The 22,740-nt window shown below is 45.3% G+C and overlaps 1 protein-coding gene across 4 annotated transcripts in view; it reads right to left on the bottom strand.

The window, feature by feature from the left end:
• Positions 1 to 22,740, bottom strand: part of LOC119971580 (homeobox protein Meis1) — a 239,591-nt gene that overhangs the window by 31,229 nt on the left and 185,622 nt on the right. For 2 of the 4 annotated variants that reach the window (XM_038807358.1, XM_038807375.1), the window contains exon 10: positions 6,680 to 6,738. In XM_038807358.1, the coding sequence (XP_038663286.1) occupies positions 6,680 to 6,738 (59 nt within the window). Of the gene's footprint in view, positions 1 to 6,598; positions 6,739 to 22,740 lie in introns of all 4 variants that reach the window. The other 2 variants (XM_038807350.1, XM_038807367.1) reach the window with 1 other exon arrangement.

Below are 22,740 nucleotides of genomic sequence, written 5' to 3' on the forward strand. Positions count from 1 at the left end.
ATGTGGGTCAAGTGGGCTGTTTCGTCCTGAATGTTGTCAAGTTTCTTGAGTGTTGTTGGAGCTGATTCAGGAGTTTTCCATCACACCTCTGGCTTGGGCCTTATTGATGGTGTAAAGGTTTTGGGGAGCCAGGAATTCACAGCCTCTGACCTGTTTTTGCAGCAACATTATTTATGTGACTGGTGGAGTTCAGTTTCTGGTCAATGGAAACCCCCAGGATGTTGATAGTGGGGGATCCAGCAATGGTGATGTTATTGAATGTCATGGGTAAATGATTAGATTCTCTCTTATTGGAGATGATAACTGTCTGTCACTTGTGCAGTGCAAATATTAGTTGTCACTTATTACCCAAGGTCTGAATGTTGTCCAGCTCTTGATACATGTGGACACAGACTGCTTCAGTATCTGAGAAGTTATGGTGCTGAACACAGGGAAATCATCAGCAAACATCCCACTTCTGGCCTGATGATGAACGAAGGTCACTGATGACGCAACAGAAGAGGTTGTGCTTAGGACACTCCACTGCGGAACTACTGCAATGATGTCCTGGGATTGAGTTGACTGGCCTCCAACAACTACAACCATCTTCCTCTGCATCAAGTGTGACTCCAACCAGCAGAGAGTTATCCTCTTGATTCCCATTGGCTTCGGTTTTGCTGGGATCCTCTAAGCTACACTCGGTCAAACGCTGCCTGAGTATCAAGGACAATTACGCTCACCTCACGTCTGAAATTCAGCCCTTTTTCCATGTTTCAAGCAAGGCTGTAATGAGATTTAGACACTTGCCAATTCGAATTAGCCATTGCTCTCTCTCTGTTAGTCATCCTCCGAAAGATAATCAACCACTAGCAAATGGGATGCCATTGAGGTATGGCATTATGTGAAATGTGTGGTCACCTCAAAGCTTAACACTGACGTCTGTAAAACTGGTAAGAATTTGTGGGGAGGGGGCACCTGTCAACCTGCCAGCAAAAGTTACTAATGTCATAATGGTAAAGATCACGCAAAAGAAACAGTCATCTCAGGGCCTTCACTCCCAGTTTCAAATTGTCAGAGTTGACCACAGGAGGGGTGGTAAACAAGCACACATCATTCCTGTGGCAAATATCTCCCCCTGATCTGGAGAGAGGTAATTGCACACCCAAAATGGACCAGATGTTTTCCAATCCTTTCAGCGCAGGTTATTTTGGTAAAGAAGGATGAGAAATGTAATTTTAAATTTGGACAGGTTCAAATTGTGGTCTCAAAATTAAGCTACAAGATAGCTTGGCTTCACAGCTTTGTTCACTTCTTGCCAATTTATGCTGTTAAAAACTGTACGATCCCCACTTAATTGTCAAATTGTGGGCATTTCCCAATATGAGCAGCCTGTAAAAAGAAACCCAGATTTCAATATTGATGTTATCAAATATCTGTTTTAAAAAATGACTCGTTCAGTGCAAAGGACTTGGCACATGAGATGGCGGAAGCTCCTCTCTATACACTGAACTCCAGACTTCAGTGGTGCTACACTGAGATGATGTTTAGCCATACTCCACAAGGAAGAAAATAACTGATGGAATAACCCTGGGCAATAATCTTACACATCATAGCATCCGGTTTCATTAGTGGCCCAGTGGCCTGGGAGGACATTAGCAGCCTGCTTGTCCACTTGCTGATGTTCGCAAGGAAACCCAAGAACAGCAGTGGGCCTGACAAACTGCTGGAAAAAAAAACACATACTAAAATCGCTTTTTCTCTAAACTCTCTAATTCTTTTTATACTTGAGAATGTAATGTTATGTGTGTGCATCAGGAGGAATCGCAGGCCTTCTCCGATTCCTTATGATAACTGAAAATGGACAGAAATCTTTGACAGTTATGAAAACATTCCCTTTTGGCTTCCGTCCTCCCCACCCCCAACCTTGATGATAAAAGCAGTGAGTAATTAAGTCATACAGCAGGTACCAGATTGGATTACTGATCACCGTGGAGCTAGCTTGATGTTTGCTGGGGTGGTGGTAGGAGTTCCAGAAATGGTAACAGAGGCCTTGGGGTGAGGAAGAGAAAATCAGCAAGGGTTCCTGTTTTTGATTGCTATTCATTAACTTCTGTTTGGGCACAGGTTAGCACAGGGTCAGTGCTGTGGCATCTGAAGCCTATCACAGCTTGGAGACTCTGTAAGGTAATGAGGTTGCACAAAGGGGCATAGGCACCTCTCTCCATCAGCGAGAGGATTGGTTTCAGGGGCACCACCCCACAAACAGGAGGCAAGGCAAGGAGGGAGGCCTCCATGAACTACCGTAGCTGGTACAGGAATTGAACCCATGCCATTGGTGTCATTCTGAATCACCTGCAAGCCATCCAACCAACTGAGATTGCCCATCATGTGCTGATTGGGCAATTTTGTTGAGGTAACTAAAATACCTGCAGGGTGCAATACCATCAAGAAGCCATTGAACACCAGCTCCAAACTGGCGCACACATGGTGGCTGGGATGTTAGACACTTTTATACAGCACCTTTAACACTATTAAACATCACAGAATCATTATCAAACCAAATCTGATGCAGGACAACAATTGGAGACATTAGGGCAGGTGACCAAAAGCTTGGGCTAACGGATGGGTTTTAAGAAGCATCTTCAAAAGAGATAGAGGGTAGAAAAGAGGCTCAGAGTGGGAATAACAGAGCTCAGGGCCTAATGTGTGTGTGTGTATGACAGGCAATCGAGGTGGGTTTAGCTTAGTTGGCTAGACAGCTGGTTTTGTGATGCAGAGTGAGGCCAGCAGCATAGGTTCTTGGTTCTTCATGAAGGCCCTGCCTTCTCAAGCTCGCACCTCGCCTGAGCTGTGGTGATCCTCAGATTAAATCACCACCAGTCTGCTCTCCCCCTCAAAGGGGAAAGCAACCTGTGGTCACCTGGGACTGTGGCAACTTAACCTTCCTTATGACAGACAATCAGGACCCAAGGAAGCAGAGGTAATCAAGGGGGAAGCTGTGATGAGCGTAGCATTGTCAGGCCAGCAGAGGGCTTGAAAATGTGCGTGCAGCCTGTGTGGACATCCGGGGCGGGATTCTCTCAGCCTGGGACCGGGCCGGAGAATCGCCGCGAATCCCTCCACAGAGCGGAGAGTCAGTGCCATTGGCGCTGGCACGGTGCCTGTCGGGGGCCACTCTACGGGGCCCCCCCCCCGGCGATTCTCGGCCTGGATGGCCGTAACAAAAAACCTGAGTCTCGCAGGCGCCGTTCTAATCTGCTCTTAGCCGGCGGGACCTCGGCATGGAATGGTCCGGGGGCAGCCTGTTGGGGTGGCGGGATCTGGCCTCTCGGGCTGGGGGCCACCTTTCTTCCGCGCCGGCCCCTGTAGCCCTACGGCATGTTGCGTCGGGGTCGGCGCGGAGAAGGGAGCCACTGCACATGCGCGCGTTGGCGTCGGTGTCACTGCACATACGCGGACCCCGTGGTGCCCAGTTGACGCAGGGATCAGCAGCTGGAGCATCATGGGCCACTCCAGGGCCGACGTCAACACTTATCCTCAGGCTCAGAAAATCCACCGGCCCTCCCCCCGGTACCGGCTCATGGGATGCGGGGGCTGTCCCATGAGGATAGGTCGAGTAAATTGGCTGATCTTTTCAATAGGATAGAGGAATGAGAGGTGGCCTCACAGCGCCTGGGACCCGGGTTCAATTCTGGCCTCGGGTGACTGTGTGAACTTTCTCCCTGTGCCTGCGTGGGTTTCCTCCGGGTGCTCCGGTTTCCTCCCAGAGTCCAAAAATGTGCAGATTAGGTGGATTGGCCATGCTAAATTGCCTCTTAGTGTCCAAAATGGTGGAGGGGTTACGGGGATAGTGTGGGAGAGTGGGCCTAGGTAGGATGTTCTTTTGGAAGGTCAGTGTAGACTTCGTGGATCAGATGGCCTCCTTTTGCATTGCAGGGATTCTATGATTCTATGAAGCATATAAAAGTCTGAGGGGCCTCCTACTGAGAGGCTATCTCCCCTGGCCTAAGCATCTAGAAGGTGGGGGTCAGGACAAAGGGTCTCCAATTCTGGATTGAGATGAGGAAATGTTCTTCACTCAGTGGATGAAGTGAATCAAGACAGTCACCTGCCCTATTTCCTGTTGTCGATGGAATGAGCAGCAGCTGCAAATCACCCCCCAGCTCCTTCCTGAAAAGTGGAGGAGGCAAAGGGGAAAAATACTGGCTAGACCCTCACCAAAGACTATTCGTTCTTTCCTGCATGTTAAAAATCTCACATGTAAACTGCTCTTCTACCTTGTTTTAAAAAGCATACGAGGATTGTGTTATATCTCATGATTGAATTAAATCAAATTTGGGAAAAATATAATTCATCCTGAGAATACAATCAGGGTTAAAATAAACCTTATTGCCTTCCCCTCCTTGTACCTTTTCCGAGAAAACTGCTAAGATGAAGAGGCCTGCTAGCGAGATCTACCGGTCCCGCCTTCGTCAACAGGATTGCCCATTGACAGCACCCCTCATCATCGGGAAACCCATGTGCCGATGTGGGGCCAGAATTTCCCGCCGACGTGAACAGCCGTTAAATTCCACCCATTGACTGCAGAGCAGTTCGAGACATATGAAAGATGCTACGGGAGTGCAACTTTTCCACTGGTGTTGCAACAGGGACAGCACATTTGGCTTCATTCCCTTCAGGGTGGGGAGGGGAAAGTCAGTTCAGCTTCCCATTCCTAAAAAGTAACGATAACCTTCCTTGGAAAGTCCACAGGTACGTATGTGAAAAAAAGACTTGCAATTATATCGCACTTTTCATAACCACCAGACACCTGAAAGCACATTACAGCCAATGAATAGTAGCCATTGCTGTAATATAGGAAACATGACAGAACACATCAAACACCCCAAAACAGCATTGTGATAATGAGCACACCATCTATGTTTAGGATGTAGATTGAGGGGGAAACATTGGACAGAACGCTCGGGAGAACTGGACTTGTACCTTCTGCATCCAAATGAGCAAGCTGGGAGGGCGGGAGGGCCTCAGTTTAACATCTCATCTGAAAGTCAGCCACTCTGAAAGTGCACCACTCCTTCAGCACTGCACTGGAGTGTCAGTAGACATCTTTGTGCCCAGAGCTTTGAATGCAAAATAGTGGGCGGGATTCTCCCCTACCCGGCGGAGTGGGCCGTACCGGCTCCAAGGAGTGGCGTGAACCACTCCGGTGTAGGGCCGCCCGGTAGGTGCAGAATCCTCTGCACCTTCAGGGGCTAGGCCGTGCCAGCCGGCATCAAAGGACTTGCCGCAGTGCCAACCGGCGCCGAAGGGCCTCCGCCGGCTGGTGTGAGTTGGCGCACGCGCGGGAGCCCCAGCATGTGCTGGCGTCATCCCAGCACATGCGCATGGGTGGGTTCTTCTCCGCGCCGGCCATGACAGACTGTTACACAGGCCGGCACGGAGGGAAAGAGTGCCCCCATGGCACAGGCCCGCCCGTGGATCAGTGGGCCTTGATCGCGGGCCAGGCCACTGTGGGCCCCCCGGGGCCAGATCTCCCCGTGCCACCGTACGCATATCAGTTGACTAATGCTGAATACTACCAGGCAGCAACATTCAGAGTGTTGGTGGTTATTTAAAACTATTCCCCTTTGGACAACAATTCAATATAATTTGGAAGGGATTGCCAAAGATAAACATTCAACTTTCTAGTCCCCTTTAAAAGAAGTTTTCACAGATTAGTATGCCACATGGCACTAGTGTACAAATGCTAACATGTTTTCCTGAGATTCCCATCTCCACTACTAAATAGTACAGGCGTTAACTGCTTGAAATAAATAGCTTCACACCTCCATTTAAACAGGAGAGAAAATAAGTTCAGACAAAACATTATCATTCTTGCATCGGTGCCCCATGGCATAATGTTAAGTGCCAAGATTTTGTTTGGCTCCAACTTTAAAATTGTCTTTATTTCTAAAACATGCAAGTTCATTTTTTTAAACTATTTTCCTTACCCTGAAAGTTTAGAGACAAACATTGCCAAGATTGGACCATAGTAAAGCCAAACATATTCTAGCTGGAGAGAGAAGTAACCCAAGTTCTTTATTAACAAGACATAGTTTGTTAAAATAAAAATGACAGATGAAAAATATTGCAAAGGTGTTTAGTAATGAAAAGAGAATCTCATTCGTCCCATCTCACCTGAACTCCAAGCCTCAACCAGTTAGTTAAACAAGCACCGATTAGTGACTTAGGCACATCGAGCGCTATCTTAAAAAGTAACTTCGAACCTTGCTGTATTCCCCAAGCAAACCCAACCTCTTGGCCCCTTTGACAGGTAATCAAAGTCTACAGCAAATCCACACCAAGCCATGCACCAGGAAATTGTCACAGGAGCAGAGAGTAAAGCTGGGAAGAAAAACTCTCTAATTCAATCAATCAATAAATATTAATGTCTAATTCATCTTTTAATATAAAATGCCCTTAAAGCTGGGCATCAGAACTACAGGTTATTAATAATAAAAAAAGTCTAAGAAGTTGGAAAATATCACGTAAGGTAAACTGATTAGTTTGGTTACAACAGGAAAGTCCTATTTTAATTTAGTGGTCAGTCACTCCCAGCATTCAGTGTCAATTTATTTACCAGGTAATGGCTCTCCCAGTGAATGGCTTGAGGATGATTTTCGCCTGCGCGACTTGAATACAGTTACTATTGGGGACTTGCCTGCTCGATTAGATTGGTCAATCATAGGCTGGACTATCCTTCTCCTGGCATTTATGAACCTGTGCAAAAGGAGGAAAAAGAGAAGTTACATTGACACAGTTGATTAAAAAAAAGCCAAAATGGTAATAATCTTCAACAGTGATGAATGGAATGGGTACATGCAGATTGTCTGAACAACACGTGAGCCTTCTTGGCCTGAAATTTGCTTCAACGTCCGCACTGGACCCCTATAACCTCTGCTGACCTGCTGCGAGTGCAAGCTCAGGAGTGCGGTTTTTGATTTATGTCCTTCTGTTTTTTTGCCACAGCTGGGCATTTCCATTTCATCTTTTAGAGAGGGGGATAATTAGACATTCCCGGAACAATACCCAACACTGCTCCCTTTTCTCCTTTCAAGACAAAATAATTGCGGCAGATAAAGAAACGTCGCTCATATGAGCATCTGTTGCCTTACCTAATTAGTGAAGAATCTCCCCTTTGTTCCACTCGCTTACAATCTTCAACCAACCCTCCCATTCCTTCTAGGCTACTAACTCCATTTTAAGGCTTGTGTTAAGAAAACGACCTGTGGTGGTGGTATGCCATCAAAAAAAGAGAATGTCTGGAGTTTTTATCACCAGTAACTCATACTGCTGAGGGAGACCAGCGCGGAGCATTCCATTTAAAGCTTCTGTCTTTTCCTCCCCTACCCTTTATGTAAAGTTTAGGGTCAAACAGAGGTCACTGCTATACAACCACTGACCTTCCAACTCCAGTTTTCAGCAAAGGTTTACAGCCCAGGTCTACAAAAAAAAAAGTTCCCCATAAAATCTTTCTGGGGAGCGCTTATGTGGCGAAGGGGCAGAAATAAAAAGGTTTTAAAAATGCAAATGAGTGAGCACATTTGGAGGAACCTTTAGTGTATCAGCTGTCACAATAATCAGTGGAAAACCTGCTTTTCAACCTTATGTCAAACTCTATAGGAGCAGCAGTGGGCAAAACGCCTGGTTAAAGGAGCCAGAGGGGTCCATGCAGGGAATTCAAATTGACTATGTTTGTGGAAGAAATTCAGCTTTTGAATAACCTTCTTGCTTTGCAATATTTGTCTTCATTCGCTCTCTCATTTTTCTTGACCTGGACTAGAGGAGAGCAAATTAACAATTCCACGTTGTCAGAACACTGTCCCAGCGTGCAAAGTGTTCAACATTGTTAAGGACAGTGGACATCAGTGGGAACACTGTGGAATGGAACTCACAGCTAAGAAATCATTTGAAAGTAAGTACATGGAACATAAGAATAAAGAGCAGGAGTAGGTCATACTGACCCTTGAACATGTTATACTGTTCGGCTCTGGATGAACTTTTACATTGACTCCAATTTCCCAACTATACTCGGAGGAATATAAGAACTGGAGGAGGCCATTTAGCCCCTCGAGGCTGTTCAGCCATTCAATGACACGATGAAAAGGAATCATTCAGTTCAGGGTAAGTGGATTTAATCTTCACTATTCACTAACTTTAATCCCGATTAATTGGCCTGGAATTTGCAGTTGTAATATTGACAAAGCTTTCAGATTTGACCATTGTTGCAACTACGAAACTGACAGCAATGTCTGGATCCACACACATGCAATTAATCTCGAAAATCCAGGGGTTGCTGTTGATAATACCTTACTCCTCCACAGGGTGCGCCATTGAGGTCCCACACATGTCAATCTTTAGAAAATCACTTGAACTGACAAGAACTCCTCCTTTTACACTCCTCACCATCAAACCTCTTGAAAAAGTCATGCCCTCTTGAATGAGATGCAAATAGATTTTTAACAGCATGTTACATAATTACTGTTAAACCCTCTCTTTTGGCCCTGAGAACTAACTTTGTATTTGTAAGATTTCAAATTTCTCCAGTATGATAAAAAAATCCCATAAATTTTTTAAGTAACAAAAATATATATTTTTTAATTTGTTCGGTACATTTCAGTTTCCACCACAACCCCATGTACATGTCCCAATCACTATTTAACTCTGTAAAATGATTAGAATGAGAAGGATAATCGCTGTATGGTATTTCCTGGTTTGCTGTCTGTGAGAATTCTTCAATGCGGTTGGCTGCTTAGCCTGTTTGATGGTATCCCTGCTGCTGGATTCCTGGAGGTCCCCTTGACGTGGCACCAGTTTCAAACTGATGTTGGGGAGGGGGATCAACGTCCCAGGGATCGCCAGGTCTTTGTGGGCAGCTTTCTTCAAGGTCAGGTGTGAGCATTGTTGCTTCACCACTGACTGCAAAATGCACATCAATATATTTGAAAATGCTTCTGTCTGCAACAACTGTAACAGCTTTAAAATAATGCAGGCAATAATTCATTCAAATGCATTGACCTGTGCACTGGATCAGAGTAGCAGAGGAAATAAAACCCACAAACATTATTTACACAATTTCTCATAAGAGGAGTCTCTTTTAAAAGGCTTATTTGTAAAGGAAATGCCATGATGTATTACCTTCCCTTTCCAATTGTACATACGTACTGTGCCTGGTGCTATACTAATGTGCTGCTTGTGGTTTTGCTTCCAAGACCAATCTACATGCATCTGTCTGCAAATAGAAAGAACCCACTTGTCTAAAGGGACAGTGGCAAACTAGGTTGGGCGGGTTTTGTCCCCCAGGCACACCTTATCTGGTGAGGCAGCCTAACCAGCCCACTCACTTATTGAACTGAATATACACAGTTTGTACAGGTGTGTGTGTGTGTTGGGATCTACAGAGGGAGCCATTTACAAAAAAAAGAATAAAAAGGAGAAATAATGGGGAATGACTGATCAGAGCAACCACACGACATGGAAGAGTAGTTGGAGGAAAATAATTTGGGGTGCTAATGCTGCTACAGTAAAAGGGCACAGGCAGATCCCTTGTGACACAATGTTCCACTTCTCATCACTAATAATAGTGAAAGGGATCTTTTTATTCAACACTATGAATACAATCTGTGCATGCAAGGCTTACGGGGGTAATGGAAATCACAGAATAAAATCTCAGCTCACATCTCCTAATCTTCCAGTAATAATAATAATCACTTATTGTCACAAGCAGGCTTCAATGAAGTTACTGTGAAAAGCCCCAAGTCGCCACATTCCGCCGTCTGTTCGGGGAGGCCGGTACGGGAATTGAACCCGCGCTGCTGGTCTTGTTCTGCATTACAAGCCAGCTGTTTAGCCCACTGTGCTAAACCAGCTCAGTATTGCACTCTCGTCTCACTTCTCCAATTGCATTTTTTAAAAAGTCAATATTCACTGCCGTCCCATAGCAATCCTTACTTTTGTTCCCTTGTCGACACGGGACAGTTACTCTACCCGAGCCAGCAATAGGTGACAATCCCCTCAATATATAACATCAGTCACATTGAAGTAAAACGTTCTGTGACTCTCCAGAAACAAACAGAGGAGTAATTAAGCCTTGACTGACCACTTCTTCTCTGACTGCACTTTACTCGGTGGAACCATTAACTTCATAATACAATCAGTTGGAAAAAAAGTCTTTCCAAGTATAATCCTTTTGTCAAAATGAATAATAACATTCAGTTAAGAATTTCACTTTGCTGGTATGTATAAAACTTAAAAGATCAGTCGGGAAAGTGATTTATATATCAAGAATTTTGACTGGTGAACAAACTGCTTTGAAATCAGACATACTTGGGAGCAACATTCCCTCTAAGTTGCACGATGGTGCGGCAACCCTAGAGGGGCCACTCAGCAATCTTAAAGGGGCCACTCAGCAATCTTAAAGGGGCCGCACACTAAAGGGCTATTGGAGGGAAAATCTTTTAGACGTTGTTACATATTGCTCCAAATGCTACAGAAGGCATCTCTTAAACTGCATTAGTCCCAAGATTTAAATTCGTAACAGTTTATCACAGAATTCCTGCAGAGCAGGAGGCCTTTCAGCCCATCGGGTCTGCACCAACCCTCCGAAAGAGCATCCACCCTCTCCCCATAATCCTTTAATCCCACCTAACCTGCACATTCTTGCACAAGAAGGGCAATTTAGCACGTCTAATCCACCTAACCTGCACATCTTTGGACTATGGGAGGAAACCGGAGCACCCGGAGGAAACCCACGCAGACACATTTTCTTTTTACACGAAAATGTGATCATTATCGCATCGGAGGCAGTGCAAGGTTGACTAGTTCTTTCCTGTTCTTAAAAGGTGCAGGTGTACAGCGTTCACTGTACAAGATAATTATTTATTTTTAAAAACTGCTTTTTCATCAGCTCCTCTTGTTCCACAATGATTCAGCATTTAAAAAGAATAAACATCACAGGGAAGAATTAGCCGAGGATGGTGAAGGTTATCTCTATTGCGCCTTTCTGAACGCATTTTTGTAATCAACGGAGCGAATGGCCTTTCATCTGTACAGACCCAGTAGCCAACATTCCTCTTCCATGCCTACATACAGGGCCCTCCCCACCCCCTTCCATGACACACCGAGTCTTCAGAATTCCTGTCCTAGCAGGAAGCCAGTGCAACTAAAGGTTTCCTGTGAACTTCTCAAACCAAAGCACAACTGTCACTATTTTCTATGGCATTCTCCTCACCCTTTTATCCCAGAAAATGCAATTACATTGTGGCTGAAAAGGACAATGCTCTTTAAAGGCCGCGGCAGTACATTTGGTGTTGGGAAAATTATGCTGAGCCCGACCTACTGGCAATCGCAGAAAGTTTGGCAAGAAGCAAACAGGCGTTTTCTTATATTTAGAAGTTACTTGTTTTCAAAACCCTCAGATTAGCTGCGTTGAAAGTTGCGAGAATAGACAGTATTAAAAAAACACAGGGGAAAATGACTCCTCCCACAAGCTTAACTGGATGAACATCCAGCTCCCATTTTTGCCAACATTTGTTAAATCAACAACTTATCGCGGTGCACTCTATTTATTTAGCAAGAATCCATTGGGATCGCTTCTACCTCCGCAATGTGTAGGCTACAGCAAAGACACAAAGAGACTTCCCGGCTGGTCCACGTAATAAAATGACAGAATGTCCTTGCTCCACCCACAAGGGTTATTCTTAGGTCAGCTTCTCATCCCGAGAATAAGTGTTTAAATAAATTGGTCCAGCTGTTTGTTTCTGCGGAGCCCATTAGTCTTGTGGTGCTCACTCTGCAACCATGCCACAACATGCCTTGCACACGGCTGCACTCACTTCAAATCCAGCCTTTGAAACAGGACGGCCAGGTTAAGCTGTCCAGAATGTGACTGCTTCAAGTGTGGCAGCACACTTTAACTGATATGAAATGAGCAGCAGGCGGATGCAACCGTGTGTCAGCAATGTTGCTGAAACAAGGTAAAACTGCACTATCATTCTGACAGGTTCTCCCAGAATCTAACAAAAGTCAGGGGAAAACGATGAAATATCTTTCGGGTGCAGAAGAGCATTTTGATACCTTCCTAATAAATACTGCATTTAGGCAGTATGATTTGGAAGCTTTCTTTCTTTGTAAATGGAGCACTCAAATTTATCCACGTGTATAAATGAAAACACGTTACACGTGCTTATTTTGTTTTGGATATCATATAGAAAACATAAATCACAATGTTCTATATGAAAGTTCTGAATCAACGCTGATAAAAGCAAAATGCTGCGGATGCTGCAGATCCGCAATAAAAGTAGAAAATGCTGGAAATCCCAAGTTTTGAAGAAGGGTTAACGCTTATTGCTCTGTTTCTCTCTCCACAGATGCTGGCAGACCTGCTGAGTTTTCCCAGCACTTTCTGTTTCTATTTTTCAAACAAGTTCTCTTCCTTTAATGCCGTCATCGTAAATTCCAGCTCAACAATTTGTCAAGTTTCTATTATAATGGGAATAACACTTGTACTTGAAGAACGCCCTCATCATATCGAAACAGCTCAGGTATTTCACTTAGTACGTTTTTTGCTTAAAAGTCGAATGAAGTGGTGTGTCGGCCAAGCAGGACAGCCACTTCAGTATTCAGCGAGAGCCGCAAATGCCAATTCAGTGGATAACCGGTTTATCTGTTTTCAGTGGCATTGATTAAGAGAGGGGAAAACTCTGCCATGGGATCTTTAACATCCACTTGTCCAGGCAAATGGGATCGTTGTCCAAAGCCGAATGCAGTGAATTGCCTCCAAACATGGAGCAGCCAGTCCTTCAGCCCCACACAGCAGTCTAGATTCTCCGTCCAGTGAAGTCAAGTGATCTGGCACTATCAGCACATGGGGATTTAGTAAATGTGGTCGTTTCCACTGATTGATTGAATGACATTTTGTGAAGTCTAAACAAAGCCACAGAGATCTAATAGACACACTACTAGAACAACAAGAGAGCGCACAAATCCCAGTGTCAGCAACAGGATCTGTAGTTTCACAGTATGAGCTCTGCATTGAGGCAACAGTTGTAGCTACTTAGCAAAGCAAAGAATTTCCTTTTATGTCCTGCGATATTTCACAAAGATTACCTTTCTTAGTCAATAGTTTACATAAGGATTGCTGCTTCCAACAGGCATGTATTCCTCCACTTACAATGAAAGATTTGGGCAGGCTGACAGTTGGAAAACTTCCACCCTCATTTTACCAGGTGCAAATTGCGTTTTAATCCAATTATCGGGCCAAACAATTTGTTTCTTCTTTGTTATTTATTTTTGTTTAAAGAAAAAATTCAATTGTTTTTTTCCAAAATGACATCAGAACAGAGGGTGTTTAATAACGATGGGGTTTACCCTCTTTAAATATTGATTCAAATGGGGTATTTAACCACCAACAAAAATAAAACATTTACTTTAAATTGGCTCGTTAATCCGAAGTGGGCAAATGATGAAGCAAATTTGAGTTCTATGGTTAAAATTGCAATTTGCAAAATTGAAGAAAGGCACTTGTTTAAAATGGATTTCAAAAGTGCTTCTGAAACAATGGGCTGCAACAGCAACTCCCTAAAATCAGGTCAGGTGAGATGTCAAAGCTAGGAGCGTGATTCAGCTAACTGTGAACAAAGTCCCGTAACGAGCACATTTAGCTGTGAGTTTCCTCGCAGCGCTCAGAAACAATGGCAATAAAATGCCACGCGGGTTACATAAGGAGCCTCAGTGGGGAATGCGCGGCATAGCCCTGATTTCTACGCTCGCTGGAACTCCTCAGTGTAGCCAGAAATGGGAATGCCATTTTTAAATGGCTTCCCGATCTTTGAGCCCCCCCCCCCCCCCCCATCCCCCCATCCGACCCTCCTAAACCCCAGCACACTATGGGAGGATCCCTGGCCACCCCAACACCCACGCAGGGTACCTCCGGCCCGATCGCCAGCAAACAAATAATTTTTACCAAAACATCTTGGCAGTGCCAGGCTGGCACCCAGGTGGCACCAGCAGTGCCAGGATAGCACACTGTCCAAAGGGCATGCACCTGGGGGCCTCCGATCCCTTGGGAGACCCCCATAAGTGCTGTTGTGGGAACCAGTGCTGAGCAGCGATTGCCCAATGTCTCTGAGTCGAAGGAGATAGATCCCACGTCTCAGGTGCATATTGCAGTGAGAATAGTTGTCTCCCTCTAAAATGCAGATTTGCTAAAGAGTGAACCTGCCCACAATGGGCAGGATTTACATCGCAATGTCACGTGAGATCACATTAGGCCTTCCGAGCAGGTAGGTCCCGATAGCGGGGTCTCCCGGCTTCTGTCACCCACGTTTCAGCACGGCGTGCTGCTTTATGGGCACAGCACGGCCGTTGGATCACACCCTAAAATCTCTCACAAATTTATTTATATAAATTTTGAGTACCCAATTATTTCTTTTTCCAAGGGGCAATTTAGAGTTGCCAATCCACCTAATCTGCACATCTTTGGGTTGTGGGGGTGACCTATGCAGACACAGGGGGAATGTGCAAATTCCACATGGACACAGTGACCCAGGGCCAGGATTCGAACCTGGGTCCTCAGCGTCATATGCAGCAGTGCTAACCATTGTGCCACGGGCTGCCCTCACACACCCATTTTCAACCCATCCACTTCAGAGTCTAATGCGGAAGGACAAGGAGGATGGGGCCAATCTGCTCTTCGGAGGTAGGTCCACGTTTGCATATTTTACCGAGACTACCAACCTCTGCTTTAGCCTGCTTTGCATATAAAGCTGCACAGCTGGCTTTTGACTGGACAGTCCAATTATTGATTAGGATGCCTAGAAATGTATTAATAAAATAAATCTGACACCATGGGATGAGTCTCCATCTCTATTGCTCGGATGGTAGTCTGGCAGATTAGGTCAACAAAACGGATTTCTGGCAACCAGTCAGAAAGATCTTGCACCTGATGAAAATTTACCTCCTCAAAAGTCTGATTTTTAAAATGCCACTTGTACCAGGCTGGCCTTGGTTTCCAAGCTGCTGAGTTGTTTTAAAGTTACTTCTCAGCATGAGCGGAGAATCCCAGCCATGGTTCAAGTGTACCCAACCCCGGGACACATCAAAGGGAACCGATCCTACGGGCCAACGATGGAACCTGCCCCTAGTTTCCATTCTTCAAAATGGCAGAGCCTTCCCTTTTCAAAATCCCCGATAGATCTCCAATAATGGAGGTAGACCAACCAGATTATCCAGTACAACCTCAGTTTGTTGAAGATGCAGCTCTGTTGAACAGGACTCAACCTGCCAGTTTTCGTTTGCTTCCTTTTCAAGAGACCAAGTGCCCTGTTGCCGTGCTGAGCCTCCACCTAGCAACGCAGGAAAGTGCTGCAATAACTTGTCCAAATGTTAATTAAGGCTGAAATCTGAACTCACGACCTTTAGGTGGGAGTCCCACGTGATGAAGCCAGGCTTACTAATCACCTGGAATGGATAAAACCTTTTAAAGCTTCGACTTGACCTACACATACGTTCCACAACTACAGCAACAAAAAAATAGATCTTTGCAAGGAATCACTTTTATTTAGTGAGGTTGTGGCTGCCACTGTTTAATTGGCACAAACAAAAATCTTAAGATCAATCAAGCAATTCGTGGCTTTGCCATTAACCTAAAACTGAATGGTGTTTATATTTGAATTAAGGCTAGCCTGTCACTTTCTTTACAATAAGTAATTGTGCAGTAGTATCAAAGATAAATCCTGAATGCAGCAGTGTTTATAACAACACATATTCACAAGCAGTCCGCAAAGGGCCTTCAAACAGATGCCACTCTTGTCTTTAGCTCTTCTGCTACGCAAATGGGTAAACCACTGCGACTACCCCTCAGTGAACAGCTGCTAAAGACCATGAATTACGTTCTCTTTACGTCCTGCACTGAAGCTACAAGACATGTAAAAGTTGCTTCAAACTGAAGCCAAGTTTCATGAAGTCATGCTTGGCAACACTTCTCAGTTCGCTATTCCTCCTCCTCCTCTGCAAGAGTACAGCTGAGCTGTAAAATATCACTTGTGAGCCAGAGAGCAGGATGTGCACTGCAACTCACCCACTTTAGAAGCACAATATGGAATATCCCTCGAAACTCAGCAAGGCCAAAAGAGAAAAGAACAGTTTTACTTCCGTTCTTTTGGGCGGTATTCTCCGGCTTCCCAGCCGCGTGTTTCCCGGCAGCGGGAAGCGGCATGCCGTTCACTGGCGGTGGGATCCTCTGTTCCCACCACTGTCAATGGGAATTCCCATTGAAGCCGGGAAACCCGTGTGAGGGGGTGTGCTGGCGGTGGAACAGAGCATCCTGGATCAGCTAACGGCTGGAGAATTCTGGCCTTGGAGTTTAGTGTTTATTTTTCATTTGTACAAAAATACTTTTAGTAGCTGCTGTTTAACTGGTGAAGATAGAAATAGCTATGATTTTAAAATCTTCATCCTTGCTTTCAAATCCCTCCATGGCCTCATCCCTCCCTATCACTGTAATCTCTTCGCGCCCCACAACCCTCCAAGATCTCTACACTCCTCCAACTGTGACCTGTTACGTAACCCCAATTTTAATCGATCCACTATTGGTGGCCTTGCCTTCAGCTACCTTGGACCAAACATCTGGAACTCCCTCCCTAAATCTCTCCGCCCCTCGACCTCTCCCATCTCCTTTAAGACAATCTTAAAACCTATCTCATTGACCAGGCATTTAGACTCCACTCTAATGTCTCCTTATAAGGCTCAATGTAAAATCATTGTTTGATAATCATGCTTGTGGTGTGTTACTGTGTTAAGGGCACTATATAAACACAAGTTGTTGTTATAGCTATACAAACTGCACATGGAAAAACAGCTTGGGTGGTAACCTTTGAATTTCCATGTTTCATTATGCGTTTACACCTTGCCTGAAGTTGCTGTAACATTTACGCAGACAAAGTAGCAATATAATTTGGACGGCGGCTGAATTAGAAGTTGGAGTGGGTGACTCTGGTAGAGTCAGAGAGGTGGCCGATTGCGTAGGTGCGATGGGTAGAAAGCCTGCCTTCGAATGTGGGAATGTGTCCAAAATTTAAAAATAAAGATGAAAACTTATGACATCCCACCAGCCCCAACATCACACCTCACACCCAACTGCACATTCCCCATGCTTCATCCATGTCATCTTATGCCACCACCCACATCACATGGCCCTTCATACCCTCCATGCCAATCTATTTCTCAAAACCAACCCTTAGGTCCCTCATGCCCCCATGACAACATATGTCCCTCTACCCATCCTCCATTTTTAAATAATTGTTTTTAACACTCCAGACATTTTTCAACCATTGAAAGGGCAGAACATTTAAATGCCTTGGCAGCTTGAAGGTCCCTTTGACACAAGTTTTTGACTGGTTCTTTTGACAGGTGCTTCTGATTGTTTTTGCAGTTCATTTTAACAGGTCCGTTGACTGTTCCAATAAGTTTGACAGTAATGTACTTTCTATGCACATTTATATCTACTTTTAACAGTTCCAAGGGTTCCATACCTCCTGAATGGTACCTGACCTACCCTAAAGGGTTGACCTTCCCTAAAGGTGTCCCAGGTCCAGATCCAAAGTGGGACCCTGGCTATCCAAATGAACCACCAAATTCAAACCGGCTCTTATCAAGTATAATGGCCACACTTAGGGATTCACACCCATGGCTACCAAAATCCACTTCAATGAAGGCAGCTGATGATTTAAATGTCCAGCTGCCTCCATCAAAAGCACATGTCCAAAATGTGACTTGCCCCCATTCCCACCCCGGTGAAAATGGGAAATGCCATTTTACATGTGGGACTTATGGGGCAGAATTCTCCATTACTGAGTCGAAGTGATGGCGAGAACGGAGAATCTGCGGGAGTTTGATGATGGGAAATGTGGCGCGCACCCCTCACCAATTCCCGTATCGGTGAGGAACTACTACCGGCGGCGCGTGAAACGTCCATGGGTCGTGCGTAAAACGGCTGCAGAATCACCAGGTCCCGGGCCGCGCATGCACAGGGCTGACGGCCTGCACTGGTCGTGCTGGAAAACATGCCGCCGGCCGTGCTGGAAACCTAACCCGCCAACCCCAACACCACAGCCCACCCCCTGGCCACCCCCCACCACTCCTCCCAGCCCTGGCAGAAGTCCCTCGGCCAGCGGCACAGATCCCGGACGAGTGTGGCGCCGCTGGACACTGTCGGCAGCCGGCACACCAGGTTCCCAACCGTTGGGACCACACGTGGCCTGCATCATCGGGAACTCGGCCCATAGGGGGTGGAGCATTGCAGGTGGGCCGACTGATCATGCTCCAACGACGTTGCAACTGCGCACGGTGCGCGTCCCGATGATGCCGATTTGGAGGGACGGAGCCTTGCTGACTGGCATCAAACCGGTACCGGTCTTCCCGGATCCGGCGTCGGAAGCCATTCTCCGCCTGATTGCCGTTCCCGATTTTGTTGTCAGGCTACGGAGAACCCCGCCCAAGATTTTTGGACAGTTCCACTATTTTTACCACAATGATGGGGCTCTCTGTCAGGGCAAAGATCTGAGTGCCAGCTGTGAATCTGTGGGCAGAAATCTCACCCCTGACTCAACAGGATTCATATTCCACTCTAGAGAACATAGCACAAAATCCAGTGTGACACTGAGAGAAAGTGTTGCACTATTGTAGGTGCTGTTTTTTGGGTGAGGTGTTAAACCGAGACCCATCTGTCCTCTCAGCTGCATCGGAAAGATCTTCTGAACTATTTTGAAGAAGTGCAGTGGAATTATCCCTGCTGTCCTGGTCGATCTTAATCTTTCAATTGTTTGGCCTGTCATGCCCCCGCTAGTTCTCTGGAGGAGCTACTCACCTTGTCCCATTCCCCTTTATAACCCTGCAAATGCTTTTCTCTTTCAATAGTTATCCAATTTTCTTTTGAAGTCTTCAATTGAATGTGTCTCCACTACACTCTCAGGCAATGTACTTCAGATCCCAACCACTTGCTGTGGCATCTGGTTCTCAAACTTTCCACCAATGATCTACATCATAAGAAGAACAGAAGAACTAGGAGCAGGAATAGGCAATTCAACCCTCGAGTCCGCTCCGCTGTTCAATATGATGATGGCTGATCTCCTGCCGGCTTCAACTCCACTTTCCTGCCTGTTCTCCATAACCCTTCACTCGTTAAAAATCTGTCAATCTTCTCCTTAACTTTGCTCAATGTCAGCGAACCATGCCCATATGTTCTGGGCATGCCCGGCACTGGAGGAGTTCTGGAAGGGGGTGGCGATGACTGTGTCGAGGGTGGTAGGATCCAGGGTCAAGCCAAGCTGGGGACTCGCAATTTTTGGGGTTGCGGTGGAGCCGGGAGTGCAGGAGCCGAGAGAGGCCGGTATTTTGGCCTTTGCGTCCCTAGTAGCCCGGCGAAAGATCTTGCTACAGTGGAAGGATGCGAGACCCCCAAGCGTGGAGACCTGGATCAATGACATGGCGGGTTTTATTAAGCTGGAGAAGGTCAAATTCGCCCTGAGGGGATCGGTACAAGGGTTCTTTAGGCGGTGGCAGCCTTTCCTCGACTTTCTGGCTCAACGATAGGGAACTAGGTCAGCAGCAGCAGCAACCCGGGGGGGAGGAGGGGATAAAGGGGGGGGGGGGGTGTTGACTATGTTTATTTAATTTAATTTATTTTAAGTTCTCTTGTTGTTTACCGGGGTTAGGGGGGTGGGGCTCGATATATGCGTTGGTACGGTCTTGGGGGTGTTATGCTTATTATGTTGTTTTATTGTTGTTTGTTACTGTTTGTTATATATTTTGTAAAAAATCTTCAATAAAAATTATTTTAAAAAAAAACTTTGCTCAATGTGCCGGCATCCACCACATTCTGGGGCTGTGAATTCCACAGATTCACGACCCTTTGAGAAAAGTAATTTCTCCTCATCTGTTCTAAATCTTATCCTGAGACAATGACCTCTCGTTCTAGATTGCACCACAAAAGGAAGCATCCGCTCTATGTCTCATTTGTCAGTACCTTTTATCATCTTATATACCTCAATTAGATCTCTTCTCATTCTTCTAAAGTCTGGAGAATTTAGGCCCAAATTGCAGAATCTCTCCTCCTACGACAAACTCTCATCTCTGGAATCAATCCCGTGAACTTCCTCTGAACTGCCTCTCATGAACTACATCCGTCCTCAAATAAGGGGACCAAAACTGGACACAGCACTCCAGGTGCAGTCTCACTAATGCTTTGTATAGTTGCAGCAACACTTCACTACTTTTATCCTCTATTCCTTTATCTATAAAGACCAAAATTAGATTTGCCTTCCTTATTACCTGCTGTACCTGCATACTAGCTTTCGGCATTCGTGCACAAGGACACCCAGATCCCTCTGCACTGAAGTTTCTCTCCATTTAGACAGTAAGTTGACTTTTTAACCAGAAAACATATATTAACTGGCCATCATCACGTTGCCGTGTGTGGGATCTTACTGTGCGCCATTTTCTGCCATGATTTCAACATCACAATAATGCCTACACTTCATTGATACACCATTGGCTGGAAAGCAATTTGGGGGGGGGGGGGGGGGGGGGTGTCCTGAAGTGGTGTAAAATATTGTCCAAAGCAAGTCTTATTTATTATATCTGGTTGGCTTAGCCAAACATAAGGGACAAGAGTAGGCCATTCGACCCATTGAGTCTGCTCTGCCCATGAAATAACGTCATGGTGATCTGATTGTGGCTTAAGCTCCACTTTCCTGCCTGTCCCCCACAACCTTTGAGACCCTTGTCAATCAAAAATCAAGGCCTCAGCCTTGGATATTCAATGACCCAGGCTCCATTGCTCCCTGGGGGAGAGGATTCCAACGCTAATGACTCTTTGAGAGAAGCTTCTGAGAAAACAAATAATTACTTCACCAAAATTGACAATTCAAATATCAAGGTTGTCAGTGTTTAATTGCCGCACTGTGACAATATAAAATGCTCATTGTCCTATAGGCCCTGATAGCCTAATTGTGGTGTAATGAAGACTGATGTCTCTAAGGACACAACTTTCAATGTGTTGCCCTTACTTCTGTACAGTTAATACATCTTCCTGTTTTCACAGTTGTGTGTACAATACAGGTGCAAATCAGGCCTATGCAATCACAACATACCAGAGAAGCAGATTGCATATAAATAGCGCTAAGAAAACTTTTATGTGAGTAAGCTGTAACTCTCCTGAATCAGGCTCTGCAAATGCTGACAGCAAGACATAAATGTCACTGCCACAGGTTTCTCTGGTGTAAAGGACTGTGCTGGTGACACAATAGCTCAAGTGGTTAGCCTCCTGCTGCTGAAAACTTGAGCCACAGTCTCATTTATGATTACAGAGAACATACAGCGCAGAAACAGTCCTTTGGGCCTTCTAGCCTGTGCTGGTGCTAATATTCCACATGAGTCTCCTCTCATTTCATCTACCTCATCTCAGCCTTTCAGCGTACCTTTCTATTCCCTTTTTCCTCATGTTCGTGTCTACTTTCCTTTTGAAAGTATCTAAGGTATTTGTCACAACCACTTCCCGTGGTGGCAAGTTACTAATTACTCTTTGAGTAAAGGAATTTCTCTTTATTTCCTGATTGGATTTATTAGTAACTTTCTTGCACTTATGGCCCCCAATTTTGTATTTTCCCACAAGTGGAAACATTCTCCCCACATTTTACCCTGTCCAACCCATTCAAAATTTTTACGGTACCTCTCAGGTCACCCCTGAGTTCTCTGTTTTCTAAAGAAAAAAGCCCAAATCGTTCCTGATAGCTGTAATCTCTTGGTTGTAGCACCGCCCTCTCTTGGTCAGGGTTCTAGCTGGGTGACTTCAAAACGACTGCCATAGAAAGGCCCACTGTTGCCATGAGAAACCCGGAAATTAAACTCTCTGCCAACATTGAAAGTGACTGTGGAAACTTAGTCAGCCCAAACGTCCCAAACTCAAGCCGATTTGCACAGGACAAGTGGCGTTCCAAACATTGAGAAACATACCTTGGCAAAGAGAGAGGGAAAAAGAAGCAATATGAGTTCCAAAACCAAAGGGATTATTGATGGATAGCAATCTTTAGATATTTAAGAAGACGGCAGTTTGCCATCAAATTCCCTTTCAAATCCGTAAGATCATTGATACTCAAGAGCTATTAGTGCAATTCCACAAAATACTTCTCTCTTTGCCACGTACTAAAGAATATTTACAATTCCTTTTTGCCTTGATTTAACCAACTCGTGGATGACGTAGCTGAGACCGAAACAAATGGTTATAAAAGAAAAGAAACAACAGCTGGAATAAGCAAAATCTCAAAGCTTGAAGCACTAAGGGCAGACTGAGAAGGGATGTTTCATTTAAATAGGTATTGGGATAAGATGTATGTTACCATGATCAGTTGTTGAAGTTGAGTCCATCGTGGTATTTAAGGGAGAATTAAGCAACCGCTTGAAGAAGTAAAGTGTTAGCTCTTATGAGGATCAAAGTTTGTAACTGCTGTGGGAGAGCTCAGTGGCTGAGATGGGTCTGTCCTGAAATCTGAATTGCTGGGACCCAGCACAGTCAGAATAAAGTGAGAAAACCATTAACTCCTGATTCTGAGGGCAGCACAGTGGCGCAGTGGGTTAGCCCTGCAGCCTCACGGCACCGAGGTCCCAGATTCGATCCCAGCTCTGGGTCACTGTCCGTGTGGAGTTTGCACATTCTCCCTGTGTTTG

Source organism: Scyliorhinus canicula, chromosome 1, assembly GCF_902713615.1.
Source record: "Scyliorhinus canicula chromosome 1, sScyCan1.1, whole genome shotgun sequence".
Classification (NCBI taxonomy): domain Eukaryota; kingdom Metazoa; phylum Chordata; class Chondrichthyes; order Carcharhiniformes; family Scyliorhinidae; genus Scyliorhinus; species Scyliorhinus canicula.